At 37.5% G+C, this 18,443-nt stretch overlaps 3 protein-coding genes and 1 long non-coding RNA gene across 8 annotated transcripts; 2 read left to right on the top strand and 2 right to left on the bottom strand.

Annotated features, from left to right (window-relative positions):
• Positions 1 to 2,460: 2,460 nt before the first annotated feature.
• On the bottom strand, positions 2,461 to 3,835 carry LOC103981090 (uncharacterized protein At5g19025). The gene has a single exon (XM_009397692.3). It carries the CDS (start codon positions 3,373 to 3,375, stop codon positions 2,707 to 2,709), a length of 669 nt encoding a protein of 222 aa, XP_009395967.2. The 5' UTR covers positions 3,376 to 3,835; the 3' UTR covers positions 2,461 to 2,706.
• Positions 3,836 to 6,194: 2,359 nt separating this feature from the next.
• On the top strand, positions 6,195 to 12,072 carry LOC135635869 (uncharacterized). 5 transcript variants are annotated; one of them, XR_010495754.1, is made up of 9 exons: positions 6,195 to 6,353; positions 6,982 to 7,066; positions 8,177 to 8,326; positions 8,474 to 8,547; positions 8,647 to 8,765; positions 9,325 to 9,408; positions 9,882 to 10,001; positions 11,626 to 11,803; positions 11,921 to 12,072. XR_010495754.1 is itself a non-coding variant. In XM_065147276.1 (8 exons), exons 2-7 carry the CDS (start codon positions 7,060 to 7,062, stop codon positions 9,973 to 9,975), a joined length of 528 nt encoding a protein of 175 aa, XP_065003348.1. In that variant the 5' UTR covers positions 6,195 to 6,353; positions 6,982 to 7,059; the 3' UTR covers positions 9,976 to 10,001; positions 11,626 to 11,914. The 5 variants fall into 5 exon arrangements, 4 of the variants coding, with proteins under 4 accessions (XP_065003348.1, XP_065003351.1, XP_065003350.1 ...); XM_065147276.1 differs by lacking the exon at positions 11,921 to 12,072 and having other exon boundaries at positions 11,626 to 11,914; XM_065147279.1 differs by lacking the exon at positions 11,921 to 12,072 and having other exon boundaries at positions 8,177 to 8,284; positions 11,626 to 11,914.
• A 1,385-nt stretch (positions 12,073 to 13,457) lies between these two features.
• On the bottom strand, positions 13,458 to 18,443 carry LOC135635417 (uncharacterized). The gene is made up of 6 exons (XR_010495621.1): positions 16,097 to 18,443; positions 14,903 to 14,994; positions 14,620 to 14,816; positions 14,255 to 14,470; positions 13,865 to 14,110; positions 13,458 to 13,782 (listed from the first exon to the last, which is right to left on the bottom strand). It is a non-coding gene; the product is annotated as an uncharacterized LOC135635417 (long non-coding RNA).
• Positions 13,930 to 15,251, top strand: LOC135635416 (NAC domain-containing protein 68-like). The gene is made up of 3 exons (XM_065146458.1): positions 13,930 to 14,107; positions 14,196 to 14,476; positions 14,576 to 15,251. Exons 1-3 carry the CDS (start codon positions 13,930 to 13,932, stop codon positions 14,996 to 14,998), a joined length of 882 nt encoding a protein of 293 aa, XP_065002530.1. The 3' UTR covers positions 14,999 to 15,251.

An 18,443-nucleotide genomic window follows, 5' to 3' on the forward strand; every position in this document is an offset into this window, starting at 1 on the left:
TGGTCTCTGTCACCTTGGTGATTGCCATAGACTTGAGATGAGCCAAGATGCAGTCGATATCCTCCTCCGGTTTAATACAACAGGATCAAGTTGAGTTGCCTGGGATTGCTTTTTGATGTCTTAGCTGGTACCATCTTAATTAACCCATCTACAGAAAGAAAGAATGATGTTTTCTTTTCTCAGTTATTATTTTTCTCAAAAACTACCATAACACAAAGATATCAAGCATTTGCCGAAAAACTCAGCCAATATTCTATATCTCATAATTTTTATTGTAAGACCTACACTGCACATCAGATAGGATGCATCATGAATCTGTGTTTATGAAACCTGAAGGCCATGCAAAACCATCAAGAACTGTTATACTGCAAATACAGAGACTATTTTGTTAAAGAAGTCTCGGACATACATATATTCATGTCCTGATGAATAAGCACAAGAATCTATTTAATGAAGCAAAGCAGCAGGCATGGCATGACTAAATTTCCCCAAAATTAAGCTTATCAGTTTTGTAGTTGAGTTAGTCTCAACCACTAATCTCAGGCACAAAAAATGTTTCATGCAATTTTCTGATGAGTCCTAGGCTTTATTATATCCAACATGCGATTGTATACTGGCATCTGATGCATGGAAACTGATTCAACCAACCAACCAGAACCAGAGGCAGGGTTAATTGCACTATGATTTTTACTTGGTCCAGTTAATATATTATTCTCCACAGCCATTAATCAACTTAACTAATGGTGTAGTAATAACAAATGGATACTAAAACTTCTTAGCATTGTGTAACTCTTGGATGGAATCAAGAGAAGCCAAAGGAATGCTGCAGGGAAAAAACTCTATATGAAACAATTGAAGTGCTGAATATGTTTCAAATGGATATCTAGAGTGCTTCATACCTATAAGAATGCTGAGCTGCCAAGTACCAATGATCGATGTTCTGAAGCATCTGCGAGAGTAACACTGGTTTTATTATTGAAAACAGTTGCAAGAACACAAAAAGGCATTCGAGTATATACTAGTGAAACATACCGAAAAGTGGTGGCTGCTTCAGGCAAGGAATACTTCAGCAAAAGTTACTTGGACATGTTCTGCCATAAGCAAACAGCTTTATAAACAATGGTTTCCTGTGGGTTCTCGAAGCTAACATGTTCACATTATATGGTCGCAGCTCACACCTTGCATAGTGCTGCAACATCACACTGTACAAAGAAGCCATAGCAGATAGCGTATGATAACAACTATAGTATAAAGCTCCAAACTACCATAATTTGATTAATTAAAAGCCCATGTATCGAAGGATCCAAGAATTGCAACTCAAAAGTACCGGTAAGCTTGTGAGAAACAAAAAACTCCAAGATTCCTCACATGTTCCTCCACAACATACAGATTCTTATCAGTTCGGTATATGTAAACCTGGGCAATCAAATACGTTCTTGGAGAAAACTAAAATAGCAATTTTTTCTTTCTTGATAAAGAAATTGTATCTCATCATACAGTAGTTTGATAAAGAAACTGTATCTCATCATTCGGTAGAAACATTATAATATAAATTGTCATACTATTAAGGCCCTTTAAGCTTCTGTCTATGAATTTGTCAAACTTTGATGATAAATTTGGAAGATATTAAGTTTACCAGAAAATAATTGGATAGAATTTTGTCCTCCATCTGCAAGATACTTTTGGCAAATTACACAAAGATAACGAAGGAAGTTGAGATTCTAGAAAGGCTTTGATGAAGAAATCATGACAAGCAAGCTCAAAATATACAAGTGTATCTCTTTACAGAACTCCCATTATGCTTACCAACTGCCAAATATGCACTTTCCAAGCACCATGTTGAAAGTTAATCATATGCTGAGTCCAGTTAAGGAACTTTCAGAGTAATAAGTTTTCAAGATTTACAGGAACAAAGCCAATTCCAAGATTCCATCTCCAACTCTGTAAATTAACAATATAGAGTCCTGTGATGATACATCTTATTCGGGCAATTCTTTTAAAATTACAAGATTTGCAACATGGCTTATGCATCGATGACTATTACTGAATCATGTGATATATCAAATAATGCGCTTGAAAGAAATTAAAGATAAAGTTAAAACTATTCGATGAGTTCATGTCATACGTAATTAAGTGAAAACAAAATAATATAGCCCAAAGCAAGAATAGAAGAAGCATGACAAGCAGTAGTAATTTTTTAACAGCTTAATTCATCACAAACATGTCGACAAAAAAAAAAAGTTACCACAAAGTATGTTCCAGATGTTGAATAAAACTGAGATTGGAAATAAGTAGAAAATCAGGAACCTATTGCAAAAATTAAAACCTATTGCCGACAAATAAAACTAGAAAGGTTAGGGTCATATGTTATTAAAGCAAAGAGCAAAGATCAGGCCATCCTCCAGAGATTCTGTTAGACAACCAAAGAAGGTCTAATACTGTATCAATGAAAAATAAAGATGAAAAGAGAAATGAGTATAACAATAACATATAAGAGATTAGCTAGTAAAATTAATGTTTTACCGACTGATGAGTGGCAAAAGGGGGCAGAATAGTCCCCAGAACATGTGCAAGAATACACATACCACGATCTTATTTGATAGAAGGAACAGTGATTAGGGCTATATCATAGTAGATTGTTTCTGGTTATTGCTATAGAAGTAAAGAAAATTATCTAGTACTAGAGGATGTATCATGTATTCCTGCCTACTTCTTGATCCTACGCACTTTCTTTGGCCCCCAAACTTCCATTCTCCCTAGCGGGCATCCGCAAGGAGAGCGAAAGATTAGAACTGTGCGTCCATTCAGCGGTGCCATCTTCTTCAGCTCAGCCTCGAGTTCCTTGTGATCCTGCCCCAAGTCCAAGGGGCGCGTCCCAAAAGCATCTTTCGGCAGTGGCGGCAAGCACTTGACGCACTCCTCTGATTCGAGCTGGATGTCGAATTCGACGGCTTTACGCAGACCTTTGCAGTAGGGATTGCCGCACTTCCTCGCCTGGTAATTGAAGAATTCCCAGGCAGCGATCGCGGTGACGAACACGAAGATCAAGCCAGCGGCGTAAGCGACGGGGGCCTGGTAGAGGACGTCACCGATGACGTCGATCGCGGCCGGCAGGAGCTCGTACGCTTCCCGGAAGATGAACTGGAAGTAGGGGACTGTGAGAACGGTGAGCGCTCCGAGGACCAGGAATAGCATCACGATGTCGATGGCGGCGAAAGGGGAGTGCTCGCAGAAGGGGTGGGAAAGGGGGTTCAATGACTTGCTCTTTCTCCTCGACTGGCCGATCCGGTGGTCGGAAGAGGCCTGGGAGTTAGCCAGGTGCCGGTGCTGCTCGAAGGCCCTGCAGAACTCGATCAAGCTCCGGCAATCCACCATCCTTAACCCAAATTACCCACCACCAGTGACCAAATCCTTCAAAGATGGAAACTTTACACAGACGTAGCAGCCGCGATCGATCGGTCAAGGAAATTATAGTGGTCAGAAACCAGCCCACAGACGACGCGCCAGCACCAACCGAACGCAGATCCACCGAATCGAACCAGAACGCCCACGGAAAGCCGGATCGAGGGGCGAGGATCCCTGGATCAAGATCCAAGTCGATCAGGGGAGAGAGGGCGAACCGATCGGAGCCGATGGAGATCTATGGAGACCGAATCGAATTGGAGGGGAAGGGGAAGGGGTAGACGATGAGACGGATAGAGCGGGAATCGTGAGGGGTCTCCGCTGGTGGAGGGAGTGCCGTGCCGACGGAGGATGAAAGGGTAGACGGCGAGAAGGAACGGATCAAATCACGTCGTAATGACGTGCGGAGAAGAGAAGCGTGGATTTCAGAGTCAACAATAATGGCATTGAAGGATATATATATATATATATATATATATATATATATATATATATATATATATATATATATATATATATATATATATATATATATATATATATATATATATATATTTATTTATTTATTTATTTATATAGAATAAAAAGGGAAGACAGAAGTACGAGGGAATATGGAGTGAGGGGTCAGATGGTGGGGAGCAAATGTGTACTTCATTTTTTAGAGGGTAATATCAGATTTTATTTATATATATATATATATGATATTTTTTATATTAAAAATATTTTAAGTGTATAACATTTTTTAAATTAAAATACTATTTTTTTTAACAAAGGATAAGAAATAAAGATGGGATTATCTATTGATGTATTTACTAGTAAGCACGTTGTAAATTGATTATTTGTATTATCAAGTACTCATCTTTTTTATAGGGATATATGCATATTTAAATAATTATAGTGGTAAATATGATACTATAAAAATTTTAAATGACAAATTGTAATGAACCCTTTTTCACTCTCTTCAACATTAAAATTTTTGGATGATTTATTAGGAAAATTTTATTTAGTTGTTCTCTTGTTTTCATTTGATCTTGTTTATAGAATTTAATCTATCATTTTCCAATGGAAAAAAATATTTTTATATAAAAAAGCTTATTTTGTGTTGAATAAAAGCAAAAAATAAAAACTTTTTTTTGGATAAATCATCCAATTCCTTTCATACAAAAATGAATTTTATGGTGTAAAAAGTTGATAGGTGTCTTTTTATATTCTTTATTTTTTTTCTTTTTGAGCTTTCTGAAGGCTGAGAAATATGTCCCCTCATCATGAATTCAACAGTTGACTGAGTTAATGGCTTAAAGGACACATAAATCTGACTTGTTGACTTTCCTAATTATAGTAATTGATCACCAATTCCAGAAGACACACAAAAGTAGTGAGCTTGGCATTTTTTTTTTGGAACAACAGCACCAAATCAATCCTTGATTTCCCACCCTTTCCAATTTCATTTCTTAAAATTGCTTTTGCAACATAGCAATTTTACCATATTAATCAATTAAGAAAAATATTTTAAAAATATTGTAATACAATAAATTAAGATTTAGCAATATGTAGGATAAATAAATAAATTACAACAAGGCTGTTATTAAAATAGATCTATGACAAATCTTAGTACATTCACATGATTACTTCTTTATGATTTTTGTTACTAAGTTAACATATTTTATAATATGCTATTTTTTTCATGATTAGCATTAACGTTTTCAGTAATTAAGTGTGAATAATTATCAAAGATGTTCAATAATACCAAGTGTTTTGTTGATAATCATGAAATATATACTTATGAATTCGTAAAAATATATATTGATAATAAAATAAATTTTATTATTTTTAATATTTTACCTTCTCTTAAATCTTGAAATGTTACATAAATTACTTGGTAGCATCCATAGTTACAAATTGATCGATCGGATCGAAAAAAAACTCTTAGTTTAGTTCATTAATCAAACTGTCTAAGTCTTAACGAAGATTAAAATATGCTCATTTTTATTTATTATAAAAGATATTTAATCTAGGAAATAAATATAAGAATGAAAGAAAAGAAAACTCTACATATTTATTATTATAGGAGATGCTTCATCTCCTATAAAAAAAAAATTATATGCATTAAATGTGTGGCCCAACCAATGGATCCACGAGTTCAACTTAAAGATCCAAAACTCAATTGACTATATTGTATTATTCCATTTACTAGTGGAGAAGGACTTGAGAGGCCTTATGCAATCCTATCTTCGTTTTGCGTCATCCATCTTCTCCGCCATTGGAGGCAGCTTTACCTTCTCCTGCCCATAGATCTAACACTATGGCCTTATGATTTCGTTGTTTTGGCCTTATGATTTCAAGCCCATAGATCTAACACTATTCCGTAAATATTAAATTAATCATCAACTATATATTTTTATTAATTATTTAATATTTAATTATAATAAAAATTACATTTTTATAAATATAAATATAAAAAGTATTTATATTTATAAATATAAATAGATAGGCTAAGCGAAGGACTTTAATTGGATCGTTGACTCACGCAGGCTTTAGTTTGACATTCAAATCAAATTGGATGGAATCTCGATTGAGTCAATTATAAATCATTTTATTCAAATCAGATCAGATGAAACCTCGATTGAGTCAATTATAAATCATTTGATTCAAATCAGATTGGATGGAACCTCGATTGAGTCAATTATATGTCATTTGGTTTAAATCAGGTTGGACGAAATCTTGATTGAGTCAATTATAAATCATTTGATTCAAATCAGATGGGATGGAACCTCGATTGAGTCGATTATTAGTCATTTGGTTCGTTCGAAACCAGAGGGAACGGTTTCGAACCCCCGTCCACCCGAGCCCTGATCGCAGCGGGTCTTCCCCTCGGCGCTGCGGCATTTTCCTCGCGAACAGCGGCTATAGGCGAACGGCGGCGGGGTCTCCCTCCGGAGATCATTTCCTCGGTACCGTTCTCTCTTTCTCCTTCGCCGTCGCACGCTCCCTTCTCTTCCTCCTCTTCCTGGACCACAGCACCTCCCTCCTCTATCGCGGCCCCCCGATTTCCCCTCTCCTCCGTCCTCGCTCCTCCCTACTGTTTTTGTGACGGCTAGAATTTTGAATTGTTAATTTTAATATTAATTTTAAACGGTTAATTTTACTATAATATTGAATAGTGTTAATTTTGATGTTAATCTCTTTTCGTTGTCGCACAAACTGCGAGTTATCTGTCTGCTCTTTCGACTCGGTTTTCCTTCTATGGATTCTCCGTGCTTAGTTCTTCTCTTTCTAGTTGTTTTTTCTTTCTTGCTTGATGTTAATTCTTTGTATTGCGACTCGTCCGGATGACGAACAGTTGCACGTCACCTGTTCGACCTAATGCTCGAGATAAGGGATGTCATTTTGCGCTTCTTATACTCAAATTGATGACATTGGTTTTTAACAAAGAACTCCATCTGACTTTTGGCTGCTTTTTCTCGTGGCGCTTCCATTTTGAAATGCATCTTGATTGACTTGACATTCTGTTGGCTTTTAGGACTACTACTGCTCGCTGCATTGGCATTCACTTATAATATTTTGTTTCTGTTGTAGCAGAATCTTCGACGTGAAACATAATCTGTGTTGGGGTGAGGGATTCGTGGTCGTCAGCAGAGGGATTCCATTAGTGCAATCATGGATGGTAGAAATCCTTCCATCTCATGTATTTTTCTAGTTCCTTTGTTATGCATAATAGGGAGGCAAAACTGTTATATTTAGGTTCACATCGATGAGGACTATCCACAAAAAAGAACAGTTCATGCGTTTTAGATTAGTTGTTTGCCTGAAGCTTAGACCGATTACACTTTCCTTTTGCTGGTTTGATTGGCAAGTTAAAATGGATTCATCTTAGTGCTTTTTTATTTTATACAATGTGTATGCTTATTATTCCATCATTGGCACGGAGCTCCAAATGAACAAATCACATCTTGTGACTGTTTTGTTCTCTTTAATAACTTGTTTCAACAAACAACTCTCAAAAAAGGAAAAAAAAAAAAAAGAGAAATCTTGTTTCAAAAGAATTGGTCTTTTTCTTTAAAGTAAATGTACTTCTTGTTTACTGGGAAGGAAATTTAGCAATCTAATTCTTGTGTTGAACTGCATTGTTGAAGCAATCATTTACTGAGCATTTAATTAGAAGGTTGATTAATAAATATTGATATTATCATCTTTTCTTTAGTATCTGCAAAATTAAGATTTCACTGGGAAACCATAGAAAATGAAGTGAACCTCCAAATTAGAACTTGATTTTTTTTATTCTTGGCTTTAAAATCAAAACAATTTTAACCTTTGGTTCATCTTTTTTTTTTTATATATCCAAGCTTTGTCTTCTCAAATTTTGTCATGCTTTTGTATAACAACATTAACAACAAAGCTATAAGTCTTAGCCATTTGGAGTCGACTATATGAATCTTTTGTTGTTATTGAAATCTGTGAATGGTCATAACTTTGTGTTAGTAACTAAATAGTGTGTTATGATATTATTTTAGTAACTAATTCAAATTACAACATTCAGCTCTAGTTATTGAATCCATAATCTAGAATTAGGTGTAACTGTGTTTGTGTTTGTCACTTATTATTTTGCAAGCTAGTATTCATACAATAGTAAATTTGATCCCTTATCATGCTGTTGTCTTTAGACTAATGTACTTGTTGAAATTGTATGGATGTGTGTAACAGTTAGGTGGTTCTGCCTGGAAGAATATTTTTTATGGTTGTATTGCTTTAACGTTTTTTGTTTATCTTGCTTCAGTTGATTCACAGCCAAACATAGAAGAAACAATTCTAGTAGGTGATGACCTTATGCTGGGGCTCCCTTCACCTATCATTCCACCGGAGATTGCATCTCATGTTCTTGAAGGTGTTGATTTATGTGATGGAGTGCTAAGGAATCTTTTTTTATGTAAGTTATAGTGAATAATGTCATATAACCCTATAGTGGTGTGAGTGATAGTACCCATCTCGTCATCAAAAAAAGAAATTGATGTGATCCGAGTCATTGACCTTTATTTTGAACATAACCATGGAACTTACTTAGTAAATGCTTTAGGCTTGCAAATCAATGATATTGAACCATTTTGCCAAGATGAGATTGTTTTGTATCGAGAGTGTGCTGAGAAAAGGGTTAGTAACATTTATGTATTCTTTCATTGTGTTATATAGAATTCTATTTGGTCCTTTCAACTTGATATTTGACTTGTCTGTTGGATAAATTGCTAGCAGGATAAAGAGCTAAGACAGAGACTTTCAGATAGTGAACATAAATTGGGGCTGTCCATGCCCATTGAAGAAGCAAAGGAAAGAGCTGCTCAACTTCAATCAGAAGTTACATCTCTAGAAAGGTTCAATCTTTTGGTTTTTTTTATTGTCTTCTGATAAATGGTCTAGAGAATGGAAGAATGACAAGTCCGTCCATTGTATCTTTCCCTTTTAAATATTTTTTTTATATAATCACCATGTATCATTTCCTGGAACTTATATGTCATCACACCCAATTAAATGGCCAGAATTGCATCCTATCTATTTGCAAATGATTGTGGATTGACATTTTATTTACCCCTTTGTTTAATTTTAACATTGTGGTTCATCTGATAGAGGTGAAAGATAGAAAAACTGTGTTATTTATTTTCTTAACTGACCTTTTATATGTTCAACAAAAGTGCACATACTTGCTGATAACTATTTACATTTAGAAAAAAGCTACCCTAAGAACAGCTAACTTATCACTAAATATTTATTAAAATGCAATGTATCTTAGAGTTGGAAGAAAAAAACCCAGTATATGTGATGCAAAGCAATCATTGTTTCTACATTATAGAATTCATCATTAGTGATTTTGACTGCAAAATCTTCTTTTCTTAGCTAATTATAAAGTTCCATCTATATTATGAACTCGTCTAGGCACATGATTCTTGCAAGTGGAATTCAAGGCATGGAAGGATTTCGTCAGCGCTGGAGCTTGCATGGACGTCTTGAGGATACCAAGTACTTGTCTAATTTTGCCGTGTATTTTATGAATTATCTTTATTGTGATATGTTTCATATGATTTTACATCGCAACTGTGTGAAGTCCAGTTTTTCTTTTGTCATGTATAATAATGTCATGTCAGCACAACTTACATGTTGTTATTGGATATAAAATTGTAGAAATTTTGAAAACATCTAAGAACCAGGTTTTGCAGCTTAATATCATCATTTTATTGAGTCAAATATCTAATACTTCATGAGTTCCCAAGTTGTTGACTCAAGGAGAGATATGAATACAACTCTAGGAGATGGATGCAAAGAGTGTAGGAAACAACCTTGCAAACAATGCAACCTTGTGCTACTGTGTGTTTGGAGCTTTTGACTAATGTTAGACTAATATTTTCTATACATGAAAGTTTCTTGTATCAGAAATTAAGGTTTATCGGTCTTTTTCTAAGTACCAATTGAAGTTAATATTTGTTCATGTGCAGAAGAAGAATGGAAGCTTTAAACCAGGGAATAGAAAAGAGGAAACCTGACAAGATCCACGGAGAGCCAGTTAGAAAAAAATGGTTTTTTTGGTAGATTTTTTTGCTCTCTTGAGATTTCTGGTAAGTATATATCGAATTACAAGTTAGTCTGCTTTTTAACATTCAGGAAATTAATTTATGTTTTGCCTTGGAGCTGTTTCTGAGGCAAATATCTGTTCATGAGACCTCCATATCAGTTTAATTCATGGTCTTCTGCCTCATCTAAGAACAGTTCTTTTTTACATGCACCTTATTAAAAAAAATGCTTGCTAAAAATGCTTAGTATCCTTATAATAAAAATCACACAACATCAATCACCAATGATAAGAAGTATAAAATTCTTGACTATTTTTTTTATTTCGGAAGTAGGAATGGTTTATCTGAATTCCCCTTGGTTAAGCTGTTGCATGTTAATGCTTTAAATTTTGTTTATATTGTTTTGGATAAGTAATTTGCAAGTAGCTAAGCATGTCATGACTTGTAACTAGTTGCAAAGTAGTGTGAGATTCCATCATATGTCCTCTTGAGAAAAAAGAAAGAAAGGAAACAAGAAAATTTTAAAGAATATTATGACAGTGTATTTCTCATTTGATACTTCAAGAACATTGCAGAACTTGCTTTTTAACATATTTGCTAATAGTTTTGTTTGTGTACCGACCATTTCCTGTGATGTTAACGAGAAAATCATAACTGGTGACAGGATCATGATTCAGATATCATCAAACCTTGTAGTGTTTGTCATCTTGTGGAACTTGCACAGCCCCATCTGGAACTTAGGAAACTGGATGTCAGTGCACTTAAAAATTCTTGCATTACAAAGCATATGTAACCTATACAAACTACTCATGGAAGAAACACATTAGTGTAAAAGTTGATCCCTCAGCATATTCTAGTATTAATCATGTATAAATGCCATTCTATCAGGAAAGAAGATTAGCAGTTGGCTGGAGCATTTGAACTTGCAAGCATTCATAGTTATGTCATGTTTAATCTTTGTAGTAGTGTATTTTGAGTTGGGGATGGTGATCAAATAAATTGGTCTGAGGATTTTGAACATCTTGTTGGTAGAAAAATGATGTTTGAAGAGGTTTGAAATTGAAGCTTTTCGGGTCTGTTATGATGTTTGTTGAGAGGATCCGTTGTTCAATGACCGACGACAATATGCTGTTAACTTTCAATTTGTATAGCAACAACTTTTTCCTCCCTTTTCTTTGGTTCCTTTTTCTTTATTAGGAATGCATTCTCCTTGCAAACCAAAATGTACAAATATTGGATGATGCTTATTTCTACTTTTTTTTTATTGAGAATTATACATCATAGCTTAATGTTTTGATTATTTTTTGTCTGTTAGATAAATATAAGAACTAAGAAGACTTCATTAGAAACAAGATTAAGACATGTAAATGCTCTTGATTTAATTAGAAACATTTCCCTGTACAGATTTATGTTTTTGATTTCAAAGGGTTCTACATCAGCATTCGATTATAATTTATTCTTGGCTACCATAATTCCTGTTCGTTACCTGAATACATTAGGTCAACTGGGTGAGTTTACATTGCATTGTAACATTAATATGGTGTGGCCGAAGAGGCCAACTGATTTCAGGCGTCCTTTTCTAGGAGTTGTCATAAATCAATCACTTAACAGATTATTAAGATTCAATTTTTCTAACTTGTTTTACTTTGGTTCAAAAATAAAATGCCAGATTCTCAAGAAGGTGTAGAAACAGGACTTCCTGATAGACTCTGAAGGCCCACTTCACCTTCCACCGAAGAACCGAGTCAACTCTAAGCAAATCTTCACTGCTGGAAAGGGTGCCTCCACCACCAACCCTAACCAAACATCATAACAATGGCTCCTAATTCCTACAAGTAATGCAATAGGTTGGTGGGCCAGTTTTATTTATGCCTCCTTAGCTTCCCATATCTGCATGTACATATGTCTTCACCAAATCAATTGGATTACAAACCCTGCAATGATGGAGTTCTTTTTTTCATAAGGAAAACAACTCCCTTGTCGTGGGAGAAGGCTCGTCCTGCAAGCATTGATGCAATTTTCCTGGTGATCTAGTGGGTGTAATAACTCCCACATAGATGCACTGCCAACTGTCTTTTGAGAGCTTGAATAAGGACCTGCATCCACTGTCTCCACAGATACATGTATGTGTGTGTGTGTGCGCGCGTGTGCAGGTGGAGGCGACGCCGGTGAAGAGGCTGTGCAGGACCCACAACATCATCACAGTCAACGGCCAGTTAGTAACCCGGGACGACGCGGGCGACGCTCGTGGTCAACGGTTGGCGTCAACGGGGCTAAACTATTAGGTAGGATCAATATTACCCATTTTTCGACTGTCAAACAAATACAACAATACTCAAGAAGAAAAGAATAAAATGTTGTTTAGGTACCAATGTATAAACTAAGCTACTAATAGTGGTTAATAAAATGTAATCGACATCCAACTAAATAGCATATTGATCCTACCTAACATTTATTTGATGGCAGTCCCATGTTGCATTTCTATACTTGTATAACTAAAAAAAAGGCTAGGTTTTAATAAACCTTTGGACGAGCCAGCTTGGATATCAGGATTGTGGCCATTGACATCACAAACCATGGCTGTGAATTTTGTTCTTCTCAGTATATATATATATATATAAAATTGTGTCAAGTTATGGGTTTCTGAATAAAGAATAAAGACACATAAGATATTATTTACATCTTGGTTTTTAGAGATAAATTAATAACCAACAGTAGAGCTTATTATACTCAAAGCATCCCCTTATGTTAGTAATATGGCAAATCATGCTGATCACTAACTACATATGCAGCAATTCTTGGCCATATGTCCTAATATTTTTTTTAAAAAAATTATTACATTAAATGACGTATATGATGTTCACACATGAATTAATTCGAATTTCCGTTTACATATGGGACTCGAACACTTACACTTATATTAGACAACAATGCACTAATCAACCCATGTCTCAACAAAAAACCAGACATCCTAATAATTAACACATGTAGCATCTAATCTCAATATAATGCCGACATGGAATCTAAGAAGAAGAAAAAACATAGATGTGGAATGACTTACTGAAGAGTTGAATTACTAAGAGTAGTAGGATAAAAATGTGTTTCTTAAACACGAGGAATCGTGCGAAACATTCGGTGGTTCAAGTGTCACATCGGTATTAGTTGTTGGCTCATTCCATCTCCGTAATTGGTCAATTATGTTGAATGGCAGAAAGCTAGACAACTCTAATTTTCCACATAAATTGGAGAGCTTGAAAACTAATTGAGCCAACCTTGACGTGACACATCGCCATCGCTACATTAATCACCACATGATCCATCCACTTTGGTGATCACAAGGCAAGATTAATGAATATACCAACCAAATAGATTAAAAATTAGTACCTAATAAAAGGAAAGAATATATATATATATATATATATATATATATATATATATCAACACAAAAAGATCTGTGTCGGTGGCTACGACTTTTCTAAGCCACCGTAGTTAATCCAATCACATCACTTCTTCGTTCCATTTCTACTGTTCGAATAATTTGATCTAATTCTTTTTTTTGGGGGGGGGGGAGGGAGGGTTAGGTTTAAACAGAGACCCGTCCCTCTTTATCCCAACTTTAAATTAATTACAATAAGAAAAAAATCATTATAATCAAAATATTACTCTTCCAAGGAGATCAATGGTCGTCAGCCGCCTCCGAAGCGCACACGAAGTTTCCTGGGTCCCACATGCGGCCGATGGGGTCCACTCAAGAACCCACACAACTCCTCCCATGTCCCATAGGGCCACACACGTACGTGTTTTACCAATCGTTGCCGGTGCAACTCTAATAAATACATATATTAATAACAGGGAGAGAGAGAGAGAGAGAGAGAGAGAGAGAGGAAGGAGGAAGATAGAAAGCTTACTTTGGCTGCCATCTGAGAGAGAGTGGAGAGCTTTCTTGACTTGTGAGCCGGCGAAGGAGACGAGGATGGGGAGGAAAAGAGACGCGGAAGCGGAGCTCAACCTGCCACCGGGGTTCCGCTTCCACCCCACGGACGAAGAGCTCGTCGTGCACTACCTCTGCCGGAAGATGGCCTGCCTGTGCCTACCCGCACCCATCATCGTCGACATCGATCTCTACAAGCACAACCCCTGGGAGCTACCAGGTACTGCACATAAAATGATACCAAGCATCAGTTAACATGCTCTGTTAGCCGAAACAAACATGAGATGTTGGGAAGTATCTCGTAACAGATAAGGCATCGTTTGGGCAGAGAGAGTGGTACTTCTTCACTCCTCGTAACAGGAAGTACCTCAACGGCTCGAGACCCAACAGGGCCGCCGGGAAGGGATACTGGAAGGCAACTGGTGCCGATAAGCCGATCTCAGCAAAGGGCAGCGAAAGGACTTTGGGTATCAAAAAAGCTTTGGTCTTCTACACCGGCAAGGCACCAAGAGGCGTGAAGACCGATTGGATCATGCATGAGTACAGGTTGGCTGATGCAAGCCGCAGCTCCAACAAGGGAAGCCTAAGGGTATACAACACGAACGAGAACATAAGTTTGCGTTCTGCTCAAGAAACATGCATGCTGTAATACCAATGCTTGTCTAAAGAATAATTTCGATTCATGCAGTTGGATGACTGGGTTCTTTGCCGGCTATACAACAAGAAGAATACCTGGGAGAAGATGCAGCAACAGCAGGAGACATCCTCAGGAGAGACCATGGGTTCGGTGGGCGAGACAGGCTCAGACAGCTTGAGGACACCAGAATTCGATGTCGAGCACAAGGTTGGGCTGCCTTATTTTGATGATCTTGGCTATCCATCCCAAGCTGCTGCCAGAATGCAAGCATCGAGCAACAGCAAAACAACAGCTGGGATTCAGATGGCAGAAGAGAGTCAAAAAGAAGATAACGAATGGTTCATGGACTTGAAACTGGATGACTTGCAGAGCTCTTACATGAACGTTCGATCGATGCAAATGATGGATGCAACAAATCAAGACTTTGTACCTCCAGTGCCAAGGCCAAATCATACGGACATGCTGCCATTCTGAACTAAATTAAAAGTCAAACTGTAAATAGCTTAGAACTACAGCTACAGGGTGATGGGAGATCAAAGAACTAGAAGAAACCATTAATTTTTTTCTTTATTTGAAACCATTGATTTGTTTTTCTTTATTTATTTTATGCATTATAAACAAGCATTGGTTATGATGCACTTGTAGTGAATTCCATCTAGATATACTTGGAGAAACTACTTGATCTTTCTGATAAAAGTGTCAAGTGATTACAAGGTTTAGCAATGGAATCTATTCTTATATTAAGAAAGTATGAGCAATATCTTGTAGTGCTACTGCCTTTTGTTTTAGCAAATAGAGATTTTGAGCATCAAAGAATACAAACACATCAAATATAAATAAGCTTTGTAAAAAATTATCAAAGAACGAGTACTACGCTGGACTAAGTGTCAGTAAGATTTTTCCTTCACGACTTGACTAATATGGAAATAATTTTTTCATATAGTACCATACATCTGATGGAGAAGTTGGACTTGTCACTCATCGACTATTCTGAATTGGTCCCAGTAAACATAAAACTCTCAGCAGAAGTCCTTTCTATGATGGTTAGAGTTAACTTTGTTTAAAAAAATATAGGCATAAACTACTAGGCATAGGCTGAAATAAGATGTAAGAAGAAGAAGAAACAATTGAAGAATCTTTATCCCATGTTGGATTCACACTAAGTTCCATCTAGCAACAAATAAGATATAAGTTTCTTTTCTGATGAGTGAATGAAATAAAGTAACACTGTTATCATGAAGCCAAGACTTGTTGCTTCAATGAGTCAGTGATGTACAGGTCTAGGTGACTGCCATTTTCCTTTTTATCCCCTTCAGAAAAGCTCATAATTCAACCTATGTTTTATAAAGCCCTCAGCATGAATGCTCCTAATACACAATATAATGAAAATGCAAAACAAATTTCATAAGTATCAGTATCAAGAGAAGCAGGGTATCCTATTTTTGGCAGCTGAAGGATACATATGTGCACAATAACAGCTAGAACAAGATTGGCATCGTGAATTTTCATGGTCTTGTAATATGAAGAAGTTTTCCTTTACAAGAAGTATAAACAGAGAGAGAGGAAACGCACCAAGCTATGGAGGTCCTGCAACAGTAGATAATTGTATCCTGAGTATTCTCATTGGAATGGTAATCAACATAGATAGCTCTTCAGCTATGAAAGAATTGCTCCATAAAGATGTATTGAAAGATAGGCCTCAAGACTCTTAGATAAAGGATCCCAAATCAACTTGCTTGTTCTCCAGTTCTACCTACTATACAGATATCCATCCCAATGACTTCTTTATCAGAAAAGAGAGCTTGTATTATCGTCTCCAGCTTCGGTTCTAGAAGTATACTTCTTAAAATCAATAGCTTCTTCATATTTCCATGTAATCAGGCACATACTCTGTAACTAAAACCAAGGCATCTTACTCCACTCCCATTATTCCATTCTAGTCAAATGATAAGTAAAACTCTTATCTTGCGTTCATCGTCAAAGATCACGTAACATGTCACCCTTACACATACCATCAAACACGTCATGTGCGTAATTCTTGCTAATGTTACTCACAGATCTCCACTGACGAGCTGACCATTCGACCACATAGAAGGCATAAGTAGCTGTTCACAGTCAGATGCTATGGACCCACTCAAACAGTTCCTCTGATCTCCGTCTCAGGCACCCAAGAACTGAGTCAACATCGAAGAGTAGGCCGTGAACAGAGTTGCCACTGCCATCATCTCTCCGATGATCACAAGAAATATTACTCCTACGCATACCATCATGTTCACAGTCAGATGCTATGGACCCACTCAAACAGTTCCTCTGATCTCCGTCTCAGGCACCCAAGAACTGAGTCAACATCGAAGAGTAGGCCGTGAACAGAGTTGCCACTGCCATCATCTCTCCGATGATCACAAGAAATATTACTCCTACGCATACCATCATGTTCACAGTCAGATGCTATGGACCCACTCAAACAGTTCCTCTGATCTCCGTCTCAGGCACCCAAGAACTGAGTCAACATCGAAGAGTAGGCCGTGAACAGAGTTGCCACTGCCATCATCTCTCTGATGATCACAAGAAATGTTACTCTTACAAATACCATCAAACACGTCATGTGCGTAATTCTTGCTAATGTTACTCACAGATCTCCACTGACGAGATGACCATTCGACCACATAGAAGGCATAAGTAGCTGTTCACAGTCAGATGCTATGGACCCACTCAAACAGTTCCTCTGATCTCCGTCTCAGGCACCCAAGAACTGAGTCAACATCGAAGAGTAAGCCGTGAACAGAGTTGCCACTGCCATCATCTCTCCGATGATCACAAGAAATGTTACTCCTACGCATACCATCAAACATGTCATGTGCGCAATTCTTGCTTATGTTACTCACAGATCTCCACTGACGAACTGAACAATTCGACCACACAGAAGGCATAAGTAGCTGTTCATAGTCAGATGCTATGGACCCACTCAAACAGTTCCTCTGATCTCCGTCTCAGGCACCCAAGAACCGAGTCGACATCGAAGAGTAGGTCGTCAAAAGAGTTGCCACTGCCATCATCTCTCTGATGAACACAAGAAATGTTACTCTTACACATATCTTCAAACACGTCGTGCGCGTAATTCTTGTTAATGTTTCTCGCAGAGCTCCTCTGACGAACCGAACCACTCAGACCACATAGAAGGCATAAGTAGCTGTTCATAGTCAGATGCTATGGACCCACTCAAACAGTTCCTCTGATCTCCGTCTCAGGCACCCAAGAACCGAGTCGACATCGAAGAGTAGGTCGTCAAAAGAGTTGCCACTGCCATCATCTCTCTGATGATCACAAGAAATGTTACTCTTACACATACCATCAAACACATCATGTGCGTAATGCTTGCTAATGTTTCTCGCAGATCTCCACTGACGAACGTAACCACTCGACCACGTAGAAGGCATAAGTAGCTGTACATAGTCAGATGCTATGGACCCACTCAACCAGTTCCTCTGATCTCCGTCTCAGGCACCCAAGAACAGAGTCGACATCGAAGAGTAAGTCTGTGAAAAGAGTTGTCACTGCCATCATCTCTTCTCTGCCAACACTCGTAATGATCACAAGAAGCAACCGGAACGCTTCTAGGAAGGAGTATGAAGAGAAAGGGTTCCAAGGAAGGGTTGAATGGAATGTTCTGGGCAGTGGCGGCCGCACCCGATCGGACCTCAAACCGAGGCACAAATCAGGATGGGCCATTACAGAAAGCCTAAAGGGTGGTGGCTCGATGGTCTCTTGTGTCATGGACTTGCCTCCTGTCTCCATTGCTTCTTCGAGTTACAAGGTCTCCAGGAATCCACAGGAAGAGACCCTGGCGTCGAACAGCTGCAAGCATAAGCCAGAGATGGAATCCCCGCCTCCTGCCTCCACTGTTTCAAGCTGCAAGCTG

This window comes from Musa acuminata, chromosome BXJ3-4, assembly GCF_036884655.1.
Source record: "Musa acuminata AAA Group cultivar baxijiao chromosome BXJ3-4, Cavendish_Baxijiao_AAA, whole genome shotgun sequence".
NCBI classification, from domain to species: domain Eukaryota; kingdom Viridiplantae; phylum Streptophyta; class Magnoliopsida; order Zingiberales; family Musaceae; genus Musa; species Musa acuminata.